Source organism: Acipenser ruthenus, chromosome 36, assembly GCF_902713425.1.
Source record: "Acipenser ruthenus chromosome 36, fAciRut3.2 maternal haplotype, whole genome shotgun sequence".
Taxonomy (NCBI): Eukaryota; Metazoa; Chordata; class Actinopteri; order Acipenseriformes; family Acipenseridae; genus Acipenser; species Acipenser ruthenus.
The window spans coordinates 11,535,211-11,555,060 of NC_081224.1; the positions used below are offsets into that span (position 1 = coordinate 11,535,211).

Below are 19,850 nucleotides of genomic sequence, written 5' to 3' on the forward strand. Positions count from 1 at the left end.
TGTGTTCACTGTGATCATAAGAGCTGTGTCTGGATTTCTATGTAGCTGTCTTGCTGTTTTAATGACGAAGGAAGCTGAGGAGTTAATTTTTCAATCCAGAATCCTTTGCTTCTGTCTTGGTAGGTTATGAGAGGATAACCCCACTGTTCAGCTTCATTGACATGAATGGAAGAGAGAATGCACTTGCATTAGTATTATAAGGTTATAGGATGGCAAATCCCTGTTTGTGTGTTTGTGTGTGTGTGTGTGTCTGTGCATGTGTGTGTGTGTCTGTGCATGTGTGTGTGTGTGTGTTTGTGTGTGTGTCTGTGCATGTGTTTGTGTGTGTCTGTGTGTGTGTGTGTGTGTCTGTGCATGTTTGTGTATCTGTGTGTCTGTGCATGTGTGTGTGTGTGTGTGTGTGTGTCTGTGTCTGTGCATGTGTTTGTGTGTGTCGTTTGTGTATCTGTGTGTCTGTGCATGTGTTTGTGTTTGTGTGTGTGTCTGTGCATGTGTTTGTGTGTGTCGTTTGTGTATCTGTGTGTCTGTGCATGTGTTTGTGTTTGTGTGTGTCTGTGCATGTGTTTGTGTGTGTGTCTGTGCATGTTTGTGTGTCTGTGTCTGCATGTTTGTGTGTGTGTGTCAGTTGTGTATGTGTGTCGGTTGTGTGTGTGTGTGTGTGTGTGTGTGTGTGTGTGTGTGTGTGTGTGTGTGTGTCTCTGCTGATTCCTCCAGCCCCGCAGCTCAATCTCACACAAAATGGTAAATCTGTCCCTTCTTAGCGCCTGTCATGAGCAAGTCTGCTCTTAACAGGACTAATCCTGCCAGCTACGTCAGAGAGAGAAGGACTGGATCACTGACTAAGACACCAGTGGAGTCCAGAGAGAGAGAGAGAATATAGACGAGAGGGAGGGAACAGGGAGAAAATTGTTTATTTTTTACATATCAAGATTTCAGAACGGACTTGTAAACTTTATTGATTTGAATTTATTCTGCGATCCTTTTATTTTCTACAGACCCACACTTTGGGATGCATGGCAGTCCTTGCTTCTTGGTCGTATCAGTGAAGCAGGATTCTGTAGGAAAGGCACATCGTTTTGGTGTGTGCTTGATGTGCTAACCGTGGCTGTACTAGTTTTCCTTCTTTAGCACTTGGTAACAGAAAGTATCCTGAGGTCAGTGTAAGGAAGCGTCTGTACTGTGAAATACGTGGATCTGAGCACAGGTGTGTAACACTGGAGTGGTGCAGTTTAGTGTGGAGTTTTTCATCTGTATTGGAGTCTGTGTTGGAGAAGGGCCGGGGGAGGGAGCTTCATGTTGGTGTATGAGGGGGGAGCGTGTGGCGCCCCCTGGTGGTCACGCCTGTCTCTGCTCTCTCAGCTCAGAATGCCGACGCTGCTTTGCTGCGCAGTGAGGGGGGCGTGGAGACCGCGCTGCTCTACGCCAAGCTGTGGTGCAAATACGCGAAGGAGCTGCTCACCTGGATGGAGAGGAGACTCAGTCTGGGTGAGTAGCACTGGGCTCTCCTGTGGGGAGCATACCCTCGTAAAAGCAGGGCAGTTTACTAAAGCGTGGGAAAGCATCGGCAAGTATTGCAAAGTATAACAAGGAATGGTAAAGTATATCAGTAAACATGGCAAGCCAGGGTAAACTGTGGTAAATGCAGAGTGTAACCAGGGGAAAAGCATGGGAAAACTGCAAAAAAATACTATGCAAAAATACCATCGTACCCTTTCATAAGGGTAGCTTACTGGTTTCAATGGGGTTTCTCACTTCAGACCAAAACCAGAGAATATGATATGTACCTGTTTGGAAATTGAATCTATGTGGAGGTGTGTGCATCCAGTTTGAATGTGATTTCAGGAGTTGTGGTTGCTGTTTGGAAATTGAAGACTCCTTCACAAGATTCCTTCACTCCTCAAATAGCAGTCGTGCTTTCTGGATTATGCTGAATTGGATTATGCTGGAGAGTGACATTGTAGGAGATTGTAAATCACATGAAACAGTTGCAGAACCCCCTGCAGTGTTTGCAAGAAACTCATTACTTTACCTTTGCTGTGTCCCTTGTTGTCAGTGTCACAGCAGTATAGAGACTGTAAGATTATGAATCAGATACGTTTCTCAGTAATTTCTCTATAAACCTTTCAGTCAGAGCAGCATTATTTCAGGAGTGATGCTGATCTGGATACACTGCAACGCTCCTGAGAAATGTTTACTTCTATGACCTGTCATGTGTGAATAAACAAAACTGGATTAATCGTCCCTGACTTTTTTTTTTTTCTAGAATTGGATTTTGCCAAAAATATCATTAAAACTGCTGAGACTGCCAAGTCATCAGTCGCTCCACAGGTAAGACCTTCCTCATCCTGAACACCACACAGATTCCTGCAGCCCTCCACACTGTCACACTCTACCAGCAGCACAGAGACCATCCTCATCCTGAACACCACACAGATTCCAACAGTCCTCCACACTGTCACACTCTACTAGCAGCACAGAGACCATCCTCATCCTGAACACCACACAGATTCCAACAGCCCTCCACACTGTCACACTCTACCAGCAGCACAGAGACCTTCCTCATCCTGAACACCACACAGATTCCAACAGCCCTCCACACTGTCACACTCTACCAGCAGCACAGAGATCATCCTCATCCTGAACACCACACAGATTCCTGTAGCCCTCCACACTGTCACACTCTACCAGCAGCACATAGATCATCCTCATCCTGAACACCACAGAGACCATCCTCATCCTGAACACCACACAGATTCCTGTAGCCCTCCACACTGTCACACTCTACCAGCAGCAGCTTCAGCCCATTGCCTCTGCCCTAGCGTTACAGAGCTGCTGTATTGCTGGTGGCCCGTGTGTTTCAGTGCAGCTTTGTGTTTGCTCCTGTAGGAGTTCATGCCTCTGCAGTACATCTATACGATGGCTCTAGAACACGATGTCAAGAGCGGGAATTCGGCCAAGGAGACTGGAGACCTCATGCAGCATCGCTGCATCCAGGTAACTGATCCATCAGGCTGGTGTAACGCCCTCGGGGCACCACAGGTGGGATATTGGGATTGACTGCAAATACAATATCAGAGCGATCAGCAACATGGACATGCAGATCACTAAGCACAGCGTCCAGAGAGTGTGCATGTAGAAATGAAATGGGATTCTGATACTATCAGTGCATTGTGTCAGGGCAGACCCCAGACATGGAGACTCAACTGCTCCCTCCCTAAGAGAAAGGATGCTCCAGGGCAGGCTTGAGGTTTGAAGACTCTCCTTCTTTCTAACCCAGACGCTTGCTGTCCCATTGCAGGCCCTACATGCCAAGAGGAACGAGATTGAGAAATGGCGCAAGGAGTTCAAGGAGCAGTGGAGCCGCGAGCAGAGGAGAATGGTACTGTGTGTTTACATGGCACTGCCCGTTCGCTGTGTGTTTACACGGCACTGCCCGTTCGCTGTGTGTTTACATGGCACTGCCCGTTCGCTGTGTGTTTACACGGCACTGCATGGTCTCTCTTCAGAGCGAGGCGGGGTCCTGTCTGAAGAAGCCTCGTCAGCAGTATGTGCAGTGTTCCGGTTGTGTCTCTGTGTAGAATGTGAGTGTGTCTCTGATGCTGGTCTCTCTTCAGAGCGAGGCGGGGTCCTGTCTGAAGAAGCCTCGTCAGCAGTATGTGCAGTGTTCCGGTTGTGTGTCTGTGTAGAATGTGAGTGTGTCTCTGATGCTGGTCTCTCTTCAGAGCGAGGCGGGGTCCTGTCTGAAGAAGCCTCGTCAGCAGTATGTGCAGTGCTCCGGTTGTGTCTCTGTGTAGAATGTTAGTGTGTCTCTGATGCTGGTCTCTCTTCAGAGCGAGGCGGGGTCCTGTCTGAAGAAGGCTCGTCAGCAGTATGTGCAGTGTTCCGGTTGTGTCTCTGTGTAGAATGTGAGTGTGTCTCTGATGCTGGTCTCTCTTCAGAGCGAGGCGGGGTCCTGTCTGAAGAAGCCTCGTCAGCAGTATGTGCAGTGCTCCGGTTGTGTCTCTGTGTAGAATGTTAGTGTGTCTCTGATGCTGGTCTCTCTTCAGAGCGAGGCGGGGTCCTGTCTGAAGAAGCCTCGTCAGCAGTATGTGCAGTGTTCCGGTTGTGTCTCTGTGTAGAATGTGAGTGTGTCTCTGATGCTGGTCTCTCTTCAGAGCGAGGCGGGGTCCTGTCTGAAGAAGCCTCGTCAGCAGTATGTGCAGTGTTCCGGTTGTGCCTCTGTGTAGAATGTGAGTGTGTCTCTGATGCTGGTCTCTCTTCAGAGCGAGGCGGGGTCCTGTTTGAAGAAGGCTCGTCAGCAGTATGTGCAGTGTTCCGGTTGTGTCTCTGTGTAGAATGTGAGTGTGTCTCTGATGCTGGTCTCTCTTCAGAGCGAGACGGTGTCCTGTTTGAAGAAGCCTCGTCAGCAGTATGTGCAGTGTTCCGGTTGTGTCTCTGTGTAGAATGTGAGTGTGTCTCTGATGCTGGTCTCTCTTCAGAGCGAGGCGGTGTCCTGTTTGAAGAAGGCTCGTCAGCAGTATGTGTAGTGTTCCGGTTGTGTCTCTGTGTAGAATGTGAGTGTGTCTCTGATGCTGGTCTCTCTTCAGAGCGAGACGGTGTCCTGTTTGAAGAAGGCTCGTCAGCAGTATGTGCAGTGTTCCGGTTGTGTCTCTGTGTAGAATGTGAGTGTGTCTCTGATGCTGGTCTCTCTTCAGAGCGAGACAGGGTCCTGTTTGAAGAAGGCTCGTCAGCAGTATGTGCAGTGTTCCGGTTGTGTCTCTGTGTAGAATGTGAGTGTGTCTCTGATGCTGGTCTCTCTTCAGAGCGAGACGGGGTCCTGTTTGAAGAAGGCTCGTCAGCAGTATGTGCAGTGTTCCGGTTGTGTCTCTGTGTAGAATGTGAGTGTGTCTCTGATGCTGGTCTCTCTTCAGAGCGAGGCGGGGTCCTGTCTGAAGAAGCCTCGTCAGCAGTATGTGCAGTGCTCCGGTTGTGTCTCTGTGTAGAATGTGAGTGTGTCTCTGATGCTGGTCTCTCTTCAGAGCGAGACGGTGTCCTGTTTGAAGAAGCCTCGTCAGCAGTATATGCAGTGTTCCGGTTGTGTCTCTGTGTAGAATGTGAGTGTGTCTCTGATGCTGGTCTCTCTTCAGAGCGAGACGGTGTCCTGTTTGAAGAAGGCTCGTCAGCAGTATGTGCAGTGTTCCGGTTGTGTCTCTGTGTAGAATGTGAGTGTGTCTCTGATGCTGGTCTCTCTTCAGAGCGAGGCGGGGTCCTGTCTGAAGAAGCCTCGTCCGCAGTATGTGCAGTGTTCCGGTTGTGTCTCTGTGTAGAATGTGAGTGTGTCTCTGATGCTGGTCTCTCTTCAGAGCGAGGCGGGGTCCTGTCTGAAGAAGCCTCGTCAGCAGTATGTGCAGTGTTCCGGTTGTGTCTCTGTGTAGAATGTGAGTGTGTCTCTGATGCTGGTCTCTCTTCAGAGCGAGACGGGGTCCTGTTTGAAGAAGGCTCGTCAGCAGTATGTGCAGTGCTCCGGTTGTGTCTCTGTGTAGAATGTGAGTGTGTCTCTGATGCTGGTCTCTCTTCAGAGCGAGACGGTGTCCTGTTTGAAGAAGGCTCGTCAGCAGTATGTGCAGTGTTCCGGTTGTGTCTCTGTGTAGAATGTGAGTGTGTCTCTGATGCTGGTCTCTCTTCAGAGCGAGACGGTGTCCTGTTTGAAGAAGGCTCGTCAGCAGTATGTGCAGTGTTCCGGTTGTGTCTCTGTGTAGAATGTGAGTGTGTCTCTGATGCTGGTCTCTCTTCAGAGTGAGACGGTGTCCTGTTTGAAGAAGGCTCGTCAGCAGTATGTGCAGTGTTCCGGTTGTGTCTCTGTGTAGAATGTGAGTGTGTCTCTGATGCTGGTCTCTCTTCAGAGCGAGACGGGGTCCTGTTTGAAGAAGGCTCGTCAGCAGTATGTGCAGCGCTCCGGTTGTGTCTCTGTGTAGAATGTGAGTGTGTCTCTGATGCTGGTCTCTCTTCAGAGCGAGACGGGGTCCTGTTTGAAGAAGGCTCGTCAGCAGTATGTGCAGTGTTCCGGTTGTGTCTCTGTGTAGAATGTGAGTGTGTCTCTGATGCTGGTCTCTCTTCAGAGCGAGGCGGGGTCCTGTCTGAAGAAGCCTCGTCAGCAGTATGTGCAGTGCTCCGGTTGTGTCTCTGTGTAGAATGTGAGTGTGTCTCTGATGCTGGTCTCTCTTCAGAGCGAGACGGTGTCCTGTTTGAAGAAGCCTCGTCAGCAGTATATGCAGTGTTCCGGTTGTGTCTCTGTGTAGAATGTGAGTGTGTCTCTGATGCTGGTCTCTCTTCAGAGCGAGACGGTGTCCTGTTTGAAGAAGGCTCGTCAGCAGTATGTGCAGTGTTCCGGTTGTGTCTCTGTGTAGAATGTGAGTGTGTCTCTGATGCTGGTCTCTCTTCAGAGCGAGGCGGGGTCCTGTCTGAAGAAGCCTCGTCCGCAGTATGTGCAGTGTTCCGGTTGTGTCTCTGTGTAGAATGTGAGTGTGTCTCTGATGCTGGTCTCTCTTCAGAGCGAGACGGTGTCCTGTTTGAAGAAGGCTCGTCAGCAGTATGTGCAGTGTTCCGGTTGTGTCTCTGTGTAGAATGTGAGTGTGTCTCTGATGCTGGTCTCTCTTCAGAGCGAGACGGTGTCCTGTTTGAAGAAGGCTCGTCAGCAGTATGTGCAGTGTTCCGGTTGTGTCTCTGTGTAGAATGTGAGTGTGTCTCTGATGCTGGTCTCTCTTCAGAGTGAGACGGTGTCCTGTTTGAAGAAGGCTCGTCAGCAGTATGTGCAGTGTTCCGGTTGTGTCTCTGTGTAGAATGTGAGTGTGTCTCTGATGCTGGTCTCTCTTCAGAGCGAGACGGGGTCCTGTTTGAAGAAGGCTCGTCAGCAGTATGTGCAGCGCTCCGGTTGTGTCTCTGTGTAGAATGTGAGTGTGTCTCTGATGCTGGTCTCTCTTCAGAGCGAGGCGGGGTCCTGTTTGAAGAAGGCTCGTCAGCAGTATGTGCAGTGTTCCGGTTGTGTCTCTGTGTAGAATGTGAGTGTGTCTCTGATGCTGGTCTCTCTTCAGAGCGAGGCGGGGTCCTGTTTGAAGAAGGCTCGTCAGCAGTATGTGCAGTGTTCCGGTTGTGTCTCTGTGTAGAATGTGAGTGTGTCTCTGATGCTGGTCTCTCTTCAGAGCGAGGCGGGGTCCTGTTTGAAGAAGGCTCGTCAGCAGTATGTGCAGTGTTCCGGTTGTGTCTCTGTATAGAATGTGAGTGTGTCTCTGATGCTGGTCTCTCTTCAGAGCGAGGCGGGGTCCTGTTTGAAGAAGCCTCGTCAGCAGTATGTGCAGTGTTCCGGTTGTGTCTCTGTGTAGAATGTGAGTGTGTCTCTGATGCTGGTCTCTCTTCAGAGCGAGGCGGGGTCCTGTTTGAAGAAGGCTCGTCAGCAGTATGTGCAGTGTTCCGGTTGTGTCTCTGTGTAGAATGTGAGTGTGTCTCTGATGCTGGTCTCTCTTCAGAGCGAGACGGTGTCCTGTTTGAAGAAGGCTCGTCAGCAGTATGTGCAGTGTTCCGGTTGTGCCTCTGTGTAGAATGTGAGTGTGTCTCTGATGCTGGTCTCTCTTCAGAGCGAGGCGGGGTCCTGTTTGAAGAAGGCTCGTCAGCAGTATGTGCAGTGTTCCGGTTGTGTCTCTGTGTAGAATGTGAGTGTGTCTCTGATGCTGGTCTCTCTTCAGAGCGAGACGGTGTCCTGTTTGAAGAAGGCTCGTCAGCAGTATGTGCAGTGTTCCGGTTGTGTCTCTGTGTAGAATGTGAGTGTGTCTCTGATGCTGGTCTCTCTTCAGAGCGAGACGGTGTCCTGTTTGAAGAAGGCTCGTCAGCAGTATGTGCAGCGCTGTGAGGAGCTGGAAAAGGCTCGTGTGAGCAGCGCCCGGGCAGAGGAGGAGACGGGGGCAGCGGGCAGCGGCAGCAAGACTCTGGATAAGAGACGGCGCACACAAGACGAGGCTCACTGCAAGGTGCTAGTGAAATTTGAATCGGTGTCATTAAAAAAGAGAAGGAAAAGAGATGTGAAAGGCTTGGTCGGCCCTCCTTGAATAGGACGTGCCGTGTGTGCTGATCTGCTGATTGTGCACCCCAGTGTAAAGTCTGTGTTGTGTCTCCCAGGTTCAGGAGGCGACGGCTCACTACAAAGCATGTGTGACCGAGGCCAACACCCGACAGCAAGAGCTGAGCAAAGTGAAGGAGAGGATCGTCAGCCACGTCCGCAAGCTCATCCTCCAGGGGGACCATGTGCTGAAGGAGGTGAGGGGTCGGGCTGGGGTCACACAAACACATGCAAGCTCATCCTCCAGGGGGACCATGTGCTGAAGGAGGTGAGGGGTCGGGCTGGGGTCACACAAACACATGCAAGCTCATCCTCCAGGGGGACCATGTGCTGAAGGAGGTGAGGGGTCGGGCTGGGGTCACACAAACACATGCAAGCTCATCCTCCAGGGGGACCATGTGCTGAAGGAGGTGAGGGGTCGGGCTGGGGTCACACAAACACATACAAGCTAATCCTCCAGGGGGACCATGTGCTGAAGGAGGTGAGGGGTCGGGCTGGGGCCACACAAACACATGCAAGCTCATCCTCCAGGGGGACCATGTGCTGAAGGAGGTGAGGGGCCTGGAATCTCCCGAATTGCAAGGTGGTCTTTATAACTGAGGAGCCTTCAAGAAGCGTCCGGCTGTCAGTCGTGTCACCACAGAGACAGAACACTGACTTGCGGCTCTCGTCTCTCCCAGGTGACCGTGAACATGTTCCACTATCAGAGACTGCAGATGGAGCCGGCTCCCCAGGGCTTCCTGAACCTGGAGCTGACCTGCAGACCCTGTGAGCCGGGGGAGACCTACCTGTCCTTCATCCAGAAGAGGAGACTCCGGGACCTGCCTGTAGAGAGATTCACCTTCCAAGAGGCCCTCCCACAGGGAAAGAGGTCAGCCACTTCCTCTCCTTTCAACACTTGTAGGGATTGTGGAAGCAGCTATAATCCTTTATCTATTGATCTTAATCTGTGTTATTAATTATCCTGGACAACAGTGAACGTTTTCACTGCCACATTGTTAACCTCTGGACGTATTGCATGCCCTTTCATCCATCCTCTTCATTTCTTACAAGCCATTCAATTGTAGCTACATTCCCCTTACATTGTGACCCCTGGGACTAGAAATATCGAGTCATGAGGCTGCAATTCACTGACTGATGGTAGCCTTGCAGACTGTGGTGGCCCAACACCATAACATTATGAGATTGCAGGGCTTTGCAATGCTCTAATCAGTGTCCCAGCAGGCATTGACTAAGCCAGCACCGCAGTGACTGTGAAGCGACTCACTCCAGCATACTCTGTCTCCAGGTCGTCCTCCAGTGGCCATCAGAAGGTCTGCAGCAACCAGCCCAGCCCTGTGATGGACATGTCCCCCCTGCCTGATGAGACTTGTGGAAGGAGCTCAGTGGGGACCAGGCCAGGCAGCGGTGATGCCGAGAGCTTAGGGGGCAGCTTCGAGTCTCCACTCTCCAGCCCAGGTAAGAGGGAGGCACGCCTTCCCCCTACACACATTTTAAATGGGATCAGCCACACGGTGTGGATCCCACATTTTACTGTATAGATATATTTCACTGAGGGTGGAACTAATATTTTCACTTTTCAAACATGTCAAACAGACAAAGGCTTCTGTATGAAACTAGAAGAAACGAAGGCTTTGATTTGAACATTCAGCAGCACTATGGGGATCCCTCTCGGTTTTCAGCAGCCGCTTATTTTTAGGGGTGAAACTGAGTTCATGATCAAATCAACCCCCTTAGTCAAGTCGACCAGAGGTTTTGGCCAATGCCTTTATCAGTTTGTATAAGGAACGAGTCCCACAGTCAAGGGGTCCAGTATGCTGTAAGTTCATGTGTCTGTTTCAGTGTCCTCATTGTTAGTCTCTTCCTAAGCTCACCTGGGCAGGAAGCTGTGGAAGACGCCCTCTACTGGCACCATGTCCTCGGAGGACCTGGAGGAGAAGGAGGCGGGGTCACAGTATGATGGAGGTGAGTCTCTGCTCCAATCACAGTCTGCAGCGGAGGCCTGATGGACACACCCGCTTACCACTTCACGCACCCCTTTCAGAAGCTTGAGGCTCCAAAATGAATTCCTTCCCTCTTCAGAGCTGTGGTTTTAAATTTATCTAGAGAATCACTTGTCCAATTTTGATGATACTTGCTAAAGACAGGAGCATAAATGGCTGATCTTTTTAGAGATGAAATGTGTCACATTTCTGTACATATGTCTAGAGAACTGTTAACACTACTTTAGGTTAAAGTAAGCTCTCAGTCGTAATCTTGGCTTATCTGTTTGCACTTCTGGGTCAAAGCATGTTACTGGCTGAAAGCATGTCAGTCAGTAGGGGAAGCAGCTGATTGGTTATTGACAGGAAAGAAGCCAGGGAAGGGGTGGAGACAATTTCACTCTCCAGGAGAAATATCCCAGGATGTACAAGACAGTCAGAAAGCAAGGCTTGCAAACAGTTCTCTTAACCCAGTGTAGCACCAGACATCATGTTCTGAAATAAAAACACATGTATGCTGTAAGATGTGTTTCTTTCAAAAGTGCTGTAACGTGAATAGCTGTGCCTGGACGAGACATTTTCTGCAAGTATTTTGTGACTATCAGAATAGGGAGGTATCGGTCTTACGAGGAGGTCCTTGCATTGCGTTTGGTTTGAACAGAGGATATTCACTGGCCAAGCAAGCAATGTGAAGAGGGCTTTATTATTATTATTATTATTATTATTATTATTATTATTATTATTATTATTATTATTATTATTATTATTATTAATAATGTGTGTTGCTTCTTGTTCTTTTCAGAATCAGGGGATAATTACGGTACTCTTGGAAGCCGCTTGAAGAAGGTGTCTCTGTCCAGAGCAGCACAGACGCACCGCCTGCGCAAGTCCAAGGGAAAAATGTCCAAGTGCCGGCAGTGTGACAACTACATCTACATGAGCGGGATTGAGTGTGAGGAGGTGAGCTCTGCATCCAGACTTCATCTGCAGCAGCAGCAGCAGGATGCACTGAAATCCAGTATGTGACTGCAGGGGACCCTGATACCTGCTGCACAGAGTGGGAATCTACAGCGGGCATCAGAAAGTATTGAGTCAGAAGAATTCATATTGTGGTTCCCAGATTTGCATGCATTGCAGGATTGTCTGATTGGATGTCTAGTGTGCGTCTCTCCTAAGCGTGTCCTGTGCTTGGTCTCTGGCAGTGTAATCTGGCGTTCCACCGGAAGTGTCTGGAGCTGTGCGTGCAGGAGTGCGAGGACCGGAAGCTGGGGGCGCAGGGGGGGGTGTTCGGGGTGGAATTCGCTCTCGTCCCCCGCGGATTCCCAGAGGAGGTCCCCTTCATCGTGCGTCGCTGCACTGCTGAGATTGAGAGCCGAGCCCTGGGGGTGCAGGTCAGCAGACTGAACTCCTCGCTTTCCCTTTCCTACATAGTCCAGTGTCTTTTGCTGATAGTTTCATGTCAATTAAATGATCATTGTGGCAGGTGAATTCAGAGTTTCCTGTCTGAAACTTTTGCATCAAATTTAATTAATTCTGAGTGCTTCTTAATGCAATGAATTTTATTTTTTTACATTTCATTTTTTTACACTTTTTGGTGGTCTGTGTTAAGGTGCTTTCACTCTTGTTTTTTCTCGCAATACACCTGCTGTGCACTAGATGGCGCAGGCGTACTGTACATATATATTTTGGCAGGCAACCTGAACTGTAAAGACTAGAAATACTAAAAGTAAATAAATAAATCCAATGACACATTTTTTGACTGGCAGTCTTCCTCAATGTCTCTGTGCCAGGGAGTGTATCGGGTTAGTGGTGCTAAGCCCAGGATACAGAAGCTGTGCCAATCCTTCGAGAGCCAGCGGGAGCAGGTGGAGCTATCGGAACACTCGCCTCATGACATCACCGGCGTCCTCAAGCACTTCCTCAAAGAGGTACACCCTGCTGCATTCTGGGGAATGGAGTCCATGGAGTACACTACAATCACTGGAAGGCCAGGGCAGTAAACAAACAGAGAGGAAGGGGAGCCACAGGGATCAGTACCTTTGCTGTTTCTTTTCTACATCAATAATTAGCAAGCTTGTAGAAATCGCAGGTTTCAGAAAGCAGAAGGGAATGGCCAACACATTTTTACATGATGGTGCCTTGGGATGTTGACATGAAAAGCCTTGTGCATATTGTAGTTTTTGAATGTATTTTGTTCTTCGCTTGCTCCCCCTAGCTGCCGGAGCCGGTAGTGGTGTTTGACCTCTATGACGAGTTTATGGCCCTGGGGAAGGACATCCAACGTGTGAGTGATGGGCATGACTCCCCAGAGGCTGCTGGGATACTGGACCTGAGCGCACGAGACCTGCTGGGCAAACTGCCGGCATCCAACTACAACACACTGAGACACATCATTGCACATCTCTACAGGTACTGAGCTCTTCACACTGAGACACATCATTGCACATCTCTACAGGTACTGAGCTCTTCACACTGAGACACATCTCTACAGGGACTGAGCTCTTCACACTGAGACACATCATTGCACATCTTCACAGGGACTGAGCTCTTCACACTGAGACACCTCTCTACAGGGACTGAGCTCTTCACACTGAGACACATCTCTGCAGGGACTGAGCTCTTCACACTGAGACACATCATTGCACATCTCTACAGGGACTGAGCTCTTCACACTGAGACACATCTCTGCAGGGACTGAACTCTTCACACTGAGACACATCATTGCACATCTCTACAGGGACTGAGCTCTTCACACTGAGACACATCTCTACAGGGACTGAGCTCTTCACACTGAGACACATCATTGCACATCTCTACAGGGACTGAGCTCTTCACACTGAGACACATCTCTACAGGGACTGAGCTCTTCACACTGAGACACATCATTGCACATCTTCACAGGGACTGAGCTCTTCACACTGAGACACCTCTCTACAGGGACTGAGCTCTTCACACTGAGACACATCTCTGCAGGGACTGAACTCTTCACACTGAGACACATCATTGCACATCTCTACAGGGACTGAGCTCTTCACACTGAGACACATCTCTACAGGGACTGAACTCTTCACACTGAGACACATCATTGCACATCTCTACAGGGACTGAGCTCTTCACACTGAGACACATCTCTGCAGGGACTGAGCTCTTCACACTGAGACACATCATTGCACATCTCTACAGGGACTGAGCTCTTCACACTGAGACACATCTCTACAGGGACTGAGCTCTTCACACTGAGACACATCTCTGCAGGGACTGAGCTCTTCACACTGAGACACATCATTGCACATCTCTACAGGGACTGAGCTCTTCACACTGAGACACATCTCTGCAGGGACTGAGCTCTTCACACTGAGACACATCATTGCACATCTCTACAGGGACTGAGCTCTTCACACTGAGACACCTCTCTACAGGGACTGAGCTCTTCACACTGAGACACATCTCTGCAGGGACTGAGCTCTTCACACTGAGACACATCATCGCACATCTCTACAGGGACTGAGCTCTTCACACTGAGACACATCTCTGCAGGGACTGAGCTCTTCACACTGAGACACATCATCGCACATCTCTACAGGGACCGAGCTCTTCACACTGAGACACATCTCTGCAGGGACTGAGCTCTTCACACTGAGACACATCATTGCACATCTCTACAGGGACTGAGCTCTTCACACTGAGACACCTCTCTACAGGGACTGAGCTCTTCACACTGAGACACATCTCTGCAGGGACTGAGCTCTTCACACTGAGACACATCATTGCACATCTCTACAGGGACTGAGCTCTTCACACTGAGACACCTCTCTACAGGGACTGAGCTCTTCACACTGAGACACATCTCTGCAGGGACTGAGCTCTTCACACTGAGACACATCATTGCACATCTTCACAGGGACTGAGCTCTTCACACTGAGACACCTCTCTACAGGGACTGAGCTCTTCACACTGAGACACATCTCTACAGGGACTGAGCTCTTCACACTGAGACACCTCTCTACAGGGACTGAGCTCTTCACACTGAGACACATCTCTGCAGGGACTGAACTCTTCACACTGAGACACATCATTGCACATCTCTGCAGCGACTGAGCTAACATACATTCAAATAGTATTTTATGTCCTCCTTGCTGCTGTATTTAAGTTGTGTTTGCAATCATTCTCAGTGGTTCTGGGTTCTGTTGCTCCACTATTGAGCTCTTACCATTTTTTGCTCCGAAGCCTTTACCTGGCTGTGAGCTGCTTTGAGCTTCTCTGAAGAATCCTAGTGGAGCTCAAAGCAAGTTCCAAACCAGGTAACGGCGGAAATGAGAATACCGCAATATTGGAGCAACAGAGCCTAGAACCTACAGCTCTAGACAAAAGTTCAGCATCACCTAGAATCTTAGAATGCAGACATAATTTAAAACATACATATATATGAACATTTATTTAACATCATGCAATCAAAGAAACTGCAAAATAATATCGCAGAAGTGTACCGGAAGCCATAATAGTAATACAGTATTTCATGCTAGATTTCAAAATGTCACATTAAGCATGTGGCAAACTACAAAGCGGTATGCAATTCAATATGTTAACGTAACGTTATCCAGCAGGTTTCATTCGACTTTATGAAGCAAAATTATATAGAGATACAGAGGGTGATGCAAAACTTTTGGCAGGAGCTGTAGAGGAGTCACTTCAGCGCCTCTCCTCTCATTCCCCCCCCCACCCCCAGGGTCTCTGAGCAGTTCGAGGAGAACAAAATGTCCCCCAGTAATCTGGGCATCATCTTCGGGCCCACCCTGCTTCGCCCCCTGGTGGCGGGAGAGGTGTCCATGATGGCTCTGCTGGACTCTGGATACCAGGCCCTGCTGGTGGAGTTCCTGATCTCTCACTACGAGAGCGTGTTCGGGCTGGACGAGCTGCCCCGCTCCTCCCCGGTGCTGGCAGGGGGAGAGGGGGCGAGGGACAGGCAGGCACAGCGCCCGCGCTCCTTAGAGGTACCGCACTGCAGATTCCAGAGCACCGCTGTGCTTTCACTGTCTGTGACACTGTAACTATTCTCTCAGTAAAGTTCCATTCCAGGTGGCTTCTAGTAGATATTGACCATACCACTGCCACATTGTTACAGCGTTGATTGTGTCACCAGGGAGGCTTTTGTTTTTGGAACCCATATTATTTGAGATATGTTTCTAATGTATGCCTAATGAAGGTGTGGGTCTAAAAATCGCACTGGTTTTGATCTCATTGGAAAACTATAATCTGGTGAGATGTCTCCAGGTGAATTTTCAGCGATACGCTTCAGAAAACAGCGATGGCAGGAAGCATAGCCCTTATAGATGCTGAACACACATTGCAATTCATTTTTTCGTATTTGTAACTATTGGAATTTGACAACGCTGTTTCTGAAACGGAAGATCCTGTAGAAGGCATTATCAACTCAGGTTTCTGATTTCCCTTTTGAAATATCTGTTTTTATGAGTGTCAGTTATTCTGCTCAGTTAGTAACTAACAGGTTGTACAGTTTTTATAGCTGTATGAAACCCCTGAGACTCATTTCATAGTGAATTGCACAGCCATTTTATTCAGCAACAGACTATCTCTCCCTTTGATTCAGAATTTCAGTTTCTAACACGCGTCGCTTGATAACCTATCAACTAAAAACCATACCTTCCAAATGAGAACGAGAGCCATGTCATAAAACGCTGTCTGGCTCCCCAGATTTACTTTTACACTAAAAACAAAAATCGCCCTTGATTTGTGAGCCCGGGACAGGCTCCTCGTCTTAGATCACTATCATACCTGAGAGCCAGGATTCAGCTGTCCTGTTCCTATCCCAGTTTAAGGAAAGCGTCCTTCCTTTACACTCTGTGTCTCTCTTGGTTTCAACAGAGCCTCCCGATGAAGCGAGACTCGAGCGAGGGCTATATATCCGACAAGTCGTCTTCCAATGAGGCGGTCGATCAGCTCAGCCCAGACACCAATGAGAGAGCAGGTAGGAGGGGGGGAAGAGGGCTGGCAGCCAATAGGGAGGCGAGAGGAGGGTCTTAGGGAGGGTTTTCGGATATGGAATAGATAGTTTGAAACGAGTGTAGGCTGTGATTTAACTGCCTCTCTGTGCCCATCTCTTACCTGTCTCCTCATCTGTGCTGCACCTGGTGTTCTATATAAAACGCATTGTTACTGCCCAAATACTTCTCAGAAAATGACCTTGCAGGTATTCAGCAATCTTCTAGCATTATTATTATTATTATTATTATTATTATTATTATTATTATTATTTTAACCACCAACATTTGTCTCCTGCTTCTGTAAATATTAATGACAGTATGTGTGTTTTAATTTAAAGCAAACTCCTTCAAATCAAATAAAAATAAAATTAACCCCCCCCCCCCCCGAAACTAAAAGTGTTGTGGAGCCCTTAAACTTTTTGGTACCAACAATCTTTTTTTTTTTTACAGTCCTCACATTCCATTATTGATTTCATCAAAGAGAAAACGCTTGCAGTGATAACATTGAGATTACGGATCGAGAATCGGAAGCTAGTAGCAGCTGCAGAGGTTTTCACAACCTTCTCCTCAGTTTCAGAAACGGCGATGTCAAATCCCAGTCGCTTACAAATCAGTAGATAAGAAATATTGTCAGAAAGCAGGTTTCTAAAATGTGTTTCATAATTTCTAGAAAGGTTACAGCTGCTGGCTTGTGAAACAGACTGCTGAAAAAGACATACAGATCAGTCACTGCAGGTCCCTTCTAGGGGTTGCTTGGTCCTTATGTCAAAGTCAACTACTTTGCCTTATCCAATTAAGCACTAAATCGTGCCAAGTTTAGAAAGAAGAAAGACATTTCGACGAGCTCAAAGGCTTGGCTTCTGACCTACTGAATTTCTTTTCTTATTTCTGAATTGACCTCCTGCATGCACATTCTCACTGTGTGGGGATCCTGAGATACACAGCTTTTCTGATTGCACACAACAACTGCTACTTATGAGTCATCAACCACACAAGAAGGAATACCTTCCTGACATCCTCTTAAACTACGGGCTGTATCAATAACAGTTCAGTCGTTCATAAGGGCTTGCGAAGATGTCTTCATCAAATCAACTAGTCTCCCTATTCTCCGTTTTAATTAAAGAACTTGTTTCATTCCTTGTTAAAACATTCAAACTTTTTTGTTTTTAAAATGGTGCCACTTGAGGGCACTGTGGATCCAAAAGTGAATTTCACATCCAGAAAAACAACAAACGACACTGTGGGCAAAAAACTACAAACCCAGTAAAGGCTGCTGGAATTCTGTAACCTGGCATCTGGAGCCCTTACTTTGTGAAGGCATTCTCACCAGATGCAGTCTTGATGTAATCCAGTCTGAATTCATTGTCTTTGACTAACTGTGTTCAAAATGCATGCCAGTCCGAGTGTCATGAGAATGTCAAACAGAGGATTGGCCTGACACAAGTGACACGACAAACTAACAGAATGGAGACACACATTGATCTGTAACCCGTATGATCATTCTGTGGGCAGAGAAAGTCTTTAGGCTATGTTAGTATGTTACACTGGACGTATATAAGTGACCCGTCATCCTCCCTCTCTCTCTCTCTCTCTCTCTCTCTCTCTCTCTCTCTCTCTCTCTCTCTCTCTCTCTCTCTCTCTCTCTCTCTCTCTCTCTCTCTCTCTCTCTCTCTCCTCTCTCTCTCTCTCTCTCTCTCTCTCCTCTCTCCTCTCTCTCTCTCTCTCTCTCTCTCCTCTCTCTCTCTCTCTCTCTCTCTCTCTCTCTCTCTCTCTCTCTCTCTCTCTCTCTCTCTCTCTCTCTCTCTCAGTTGTCGACTCAGCTATGACCCCAGCACTGGCTTCCACAGAGGGGGCAGACGTAGATTCAGTGTCAGCGGGAAGCACTCAGTCCAGGGGGCACTTCAGCCGTCAGCCCATCAAGTACCAGCGGCAGCCGGTGCCATCTAGAATCCTCCCGGTGATCCTGAAGGGCAGCCTGCCTCGGATCCCCTCGGAGCTGCAGAGCGAGGACAAGTCCTCCCTCGAGCGCAGGGCCAGGCCAGGCAGCAGGAGCTCCACCCCAGAGCGCCCCAGGCTGGAGATCACACAGGAAACTGCCAGGCTTCTCTGCAAGGCCCATGGGGAAGGGTCCGGGATCAGACTTCTCCAGGACACAAGCTCTGAGGCCAGCAAGGAGGAGTGGAAGCCAGCAGGACACGACCAGGCTGAACGGCCCTGTGAGGAATCGCAGGTGGAAGGCCTTGCTATGTGTAATAACAACCAATCCAACAGTAACAGAGTGTGTGCTGGAGATGGGAACCCTGTGGAGCAGATCCTGTCTGGACTGAGGCTTCGACAGACTGACACAGCCGAGGGCAGGCAGCTCCATTTCATGTGATCAAAGAGTGGAAACTCGAGCACGCTTGGGTGTAAATGGGTCGTCCTGTTGAGCAAAATAAATACTGTTCTCTGTAGACTGGAACACTTCCTGTGAAACTTCTTCAGCCTTGAAGGAATTAGTCACTGATTATTGACAAAAGGTCCCTTCAGAATTATTTAAAGACTCAAACTCGATATGAACTGTGTTAGACTGTCGCAGACTTACTTAACCACAGTCTGGGCCAGAATACGTTCTGTACTTCACATTTTGTTTAAGAATCCAGACCCTTTTAGCTCTCTGGTTTGTTTTCTCTGTGAACTAAACTTCCACCCTTCCTTCTCCTGGCTGCAGCAGCCCGGGGCGATCGCATGAATGCCATTCGGAGGCTTTTGCTTCAACTCACTGCAGGTGTGTTTTGTACTGTGCTCTGATCTTACAAGAAACACCCCCTTAGTAAATGGAGATTTGGGAAACGACAGCATTAGCTGATTCAAAATTAGGGATACTCAGATATTTAGTTCACTAGAGGCCTGATAAATGATAAGTGACAATAGCCTTCCTACACCCAGTGTTCATTCCTGTATGAAATGTTACAGCACCCCGAAAATGCAACGAACTCCTCTGAATTCTGCTGTCTGTATGTTATTGTTTATAATATGTGTTTTTCCATGAAGAATAAAAATGACCTCTGAATGTAAATTGGAATCGGAGAACAAAGGAAGGGAAATATGTGGAGCTGAATTGGAATAAACATTCCCTGCACTTTGGGTTTCAGTGGGTTGTGGTCCTGTGTAAACACTGCATTAGTAGCGTGTGCTGTGTTTACAAACCTCTTCAACAAAGACATGACAAATCAGCAGACTGGCTTGATAACAAACTGCTGGAGTTTTAGATGCTTTTACACTCAGAGACACAAACATTTTATGGAGAGTGTTGGGTTGTGGAGATGTTGTTTATTTCTGCTCTAAACACTTTGAACAGATTTTTCAGATTGATACAGCCGTGTGCTTTATCATCTTTATATTGGAACTTTCATTGGTAACACATCACAGACCAGTCTCCTGTGGTGTTGTTCCAAGCATTACTTCTGTTCAACAACTAGTCTTAACTCATCAGGAGTTGGAGTTGCAGGTTAGACATGATTCTCAGAGCTCTCTTGAGGCTACGGGCAGACTTTGAAAGGCACCGGGATACTTTTCATGGAAAGCCTTTGCTGCAGTGCCAGCACTTTTCCAATAATGTGCAAACATGATCCCCCTGCAGTGTTTAATAAAGAGACGCATTACTTTACCTTTGCTCGACCCGATACTGTCCTGTTCACAGAATGCTAATCATCTACAATACGGGAATCAAAATATCAGAACAGGCTGGATGAATATATATGCGACCGCAGACAGCACGGGGATACAGCAAAGGTA

The 19,850-nt window shown here is 48.3% G+C and overlaps 1 protein-coding gene across 4 annotated transcripts in view; it reads left to right on the forward strand.

Moving 5' to 3' along the window:
* Positions 1-19,137, forward strand: part of LOC131706640 (GEM-interacting protein-like) — a 33,855-nt gene extending 14,718 nt beyond the window's left edge. For 3 of the 4 annotated variants that reach the window (XM_059008130.1, XM_059008132.1, XM_059008131.1), the window contains exons 6-21: positions 1,360-1,485; positions 2,264-2,328; positions 2,887-2,994; positions 3,299-3,379; positions 7,827-8,000; positions 8,149-8,286; positions 8,770-8,960; positions 9,378-9,547; positions 9,959-10,054; positions 10,874-11,031; positions 11,274-11,462; positions 11,862-11,999; positions 12,287-12,480; positions 14,798-15,062; positions 15,955-16,057; positions 17,882-19,137. In XM_059008130.1, coding sequence (XP_058864113.1) covers positions 1,360-1,485; positions 2,264-2,328; positions 2,887-2,994; positions 3,299-3,379; positions 7,827-8,000; positions 8,149-8,286; positions 8,770-8,960; positions 9,378-9,547; positions 9,959-10,054; positions 10,874-11,031; positions 11,274-11,462; positions 11,862-11,999; positions 12,287-12,480; positions 14,798-15,062; positions 15,955-16,057; positions 17,882-18,450 — 2,765 coding nt within the window. In that variant the 3' untranslated portion in view covers positions 18,451-19,137. The remainder of the gene's footprint in view (positions 1-1,359; positions 1,486-2,263; positions 2,329-2,886; positions 2,995-3,298; positions 3,380-7,826; positions 8,001-8,148; positions 8,287-8,769; positions 8,961-9,377; positions 9,548-9,958; positions 10,055-10,873; positions 11,032-11,273; positions 11,463-11,861; positions 12,000-12,286; positions 12,481-14,797; positions 15,063-15,954; positions 16,058-17,881) is intronic. The other variant, XM_059008133.1, reaches the window with a different exon arrangement.
* Positions 19,138-19,850: the final 713 nt, after the last annotated feature.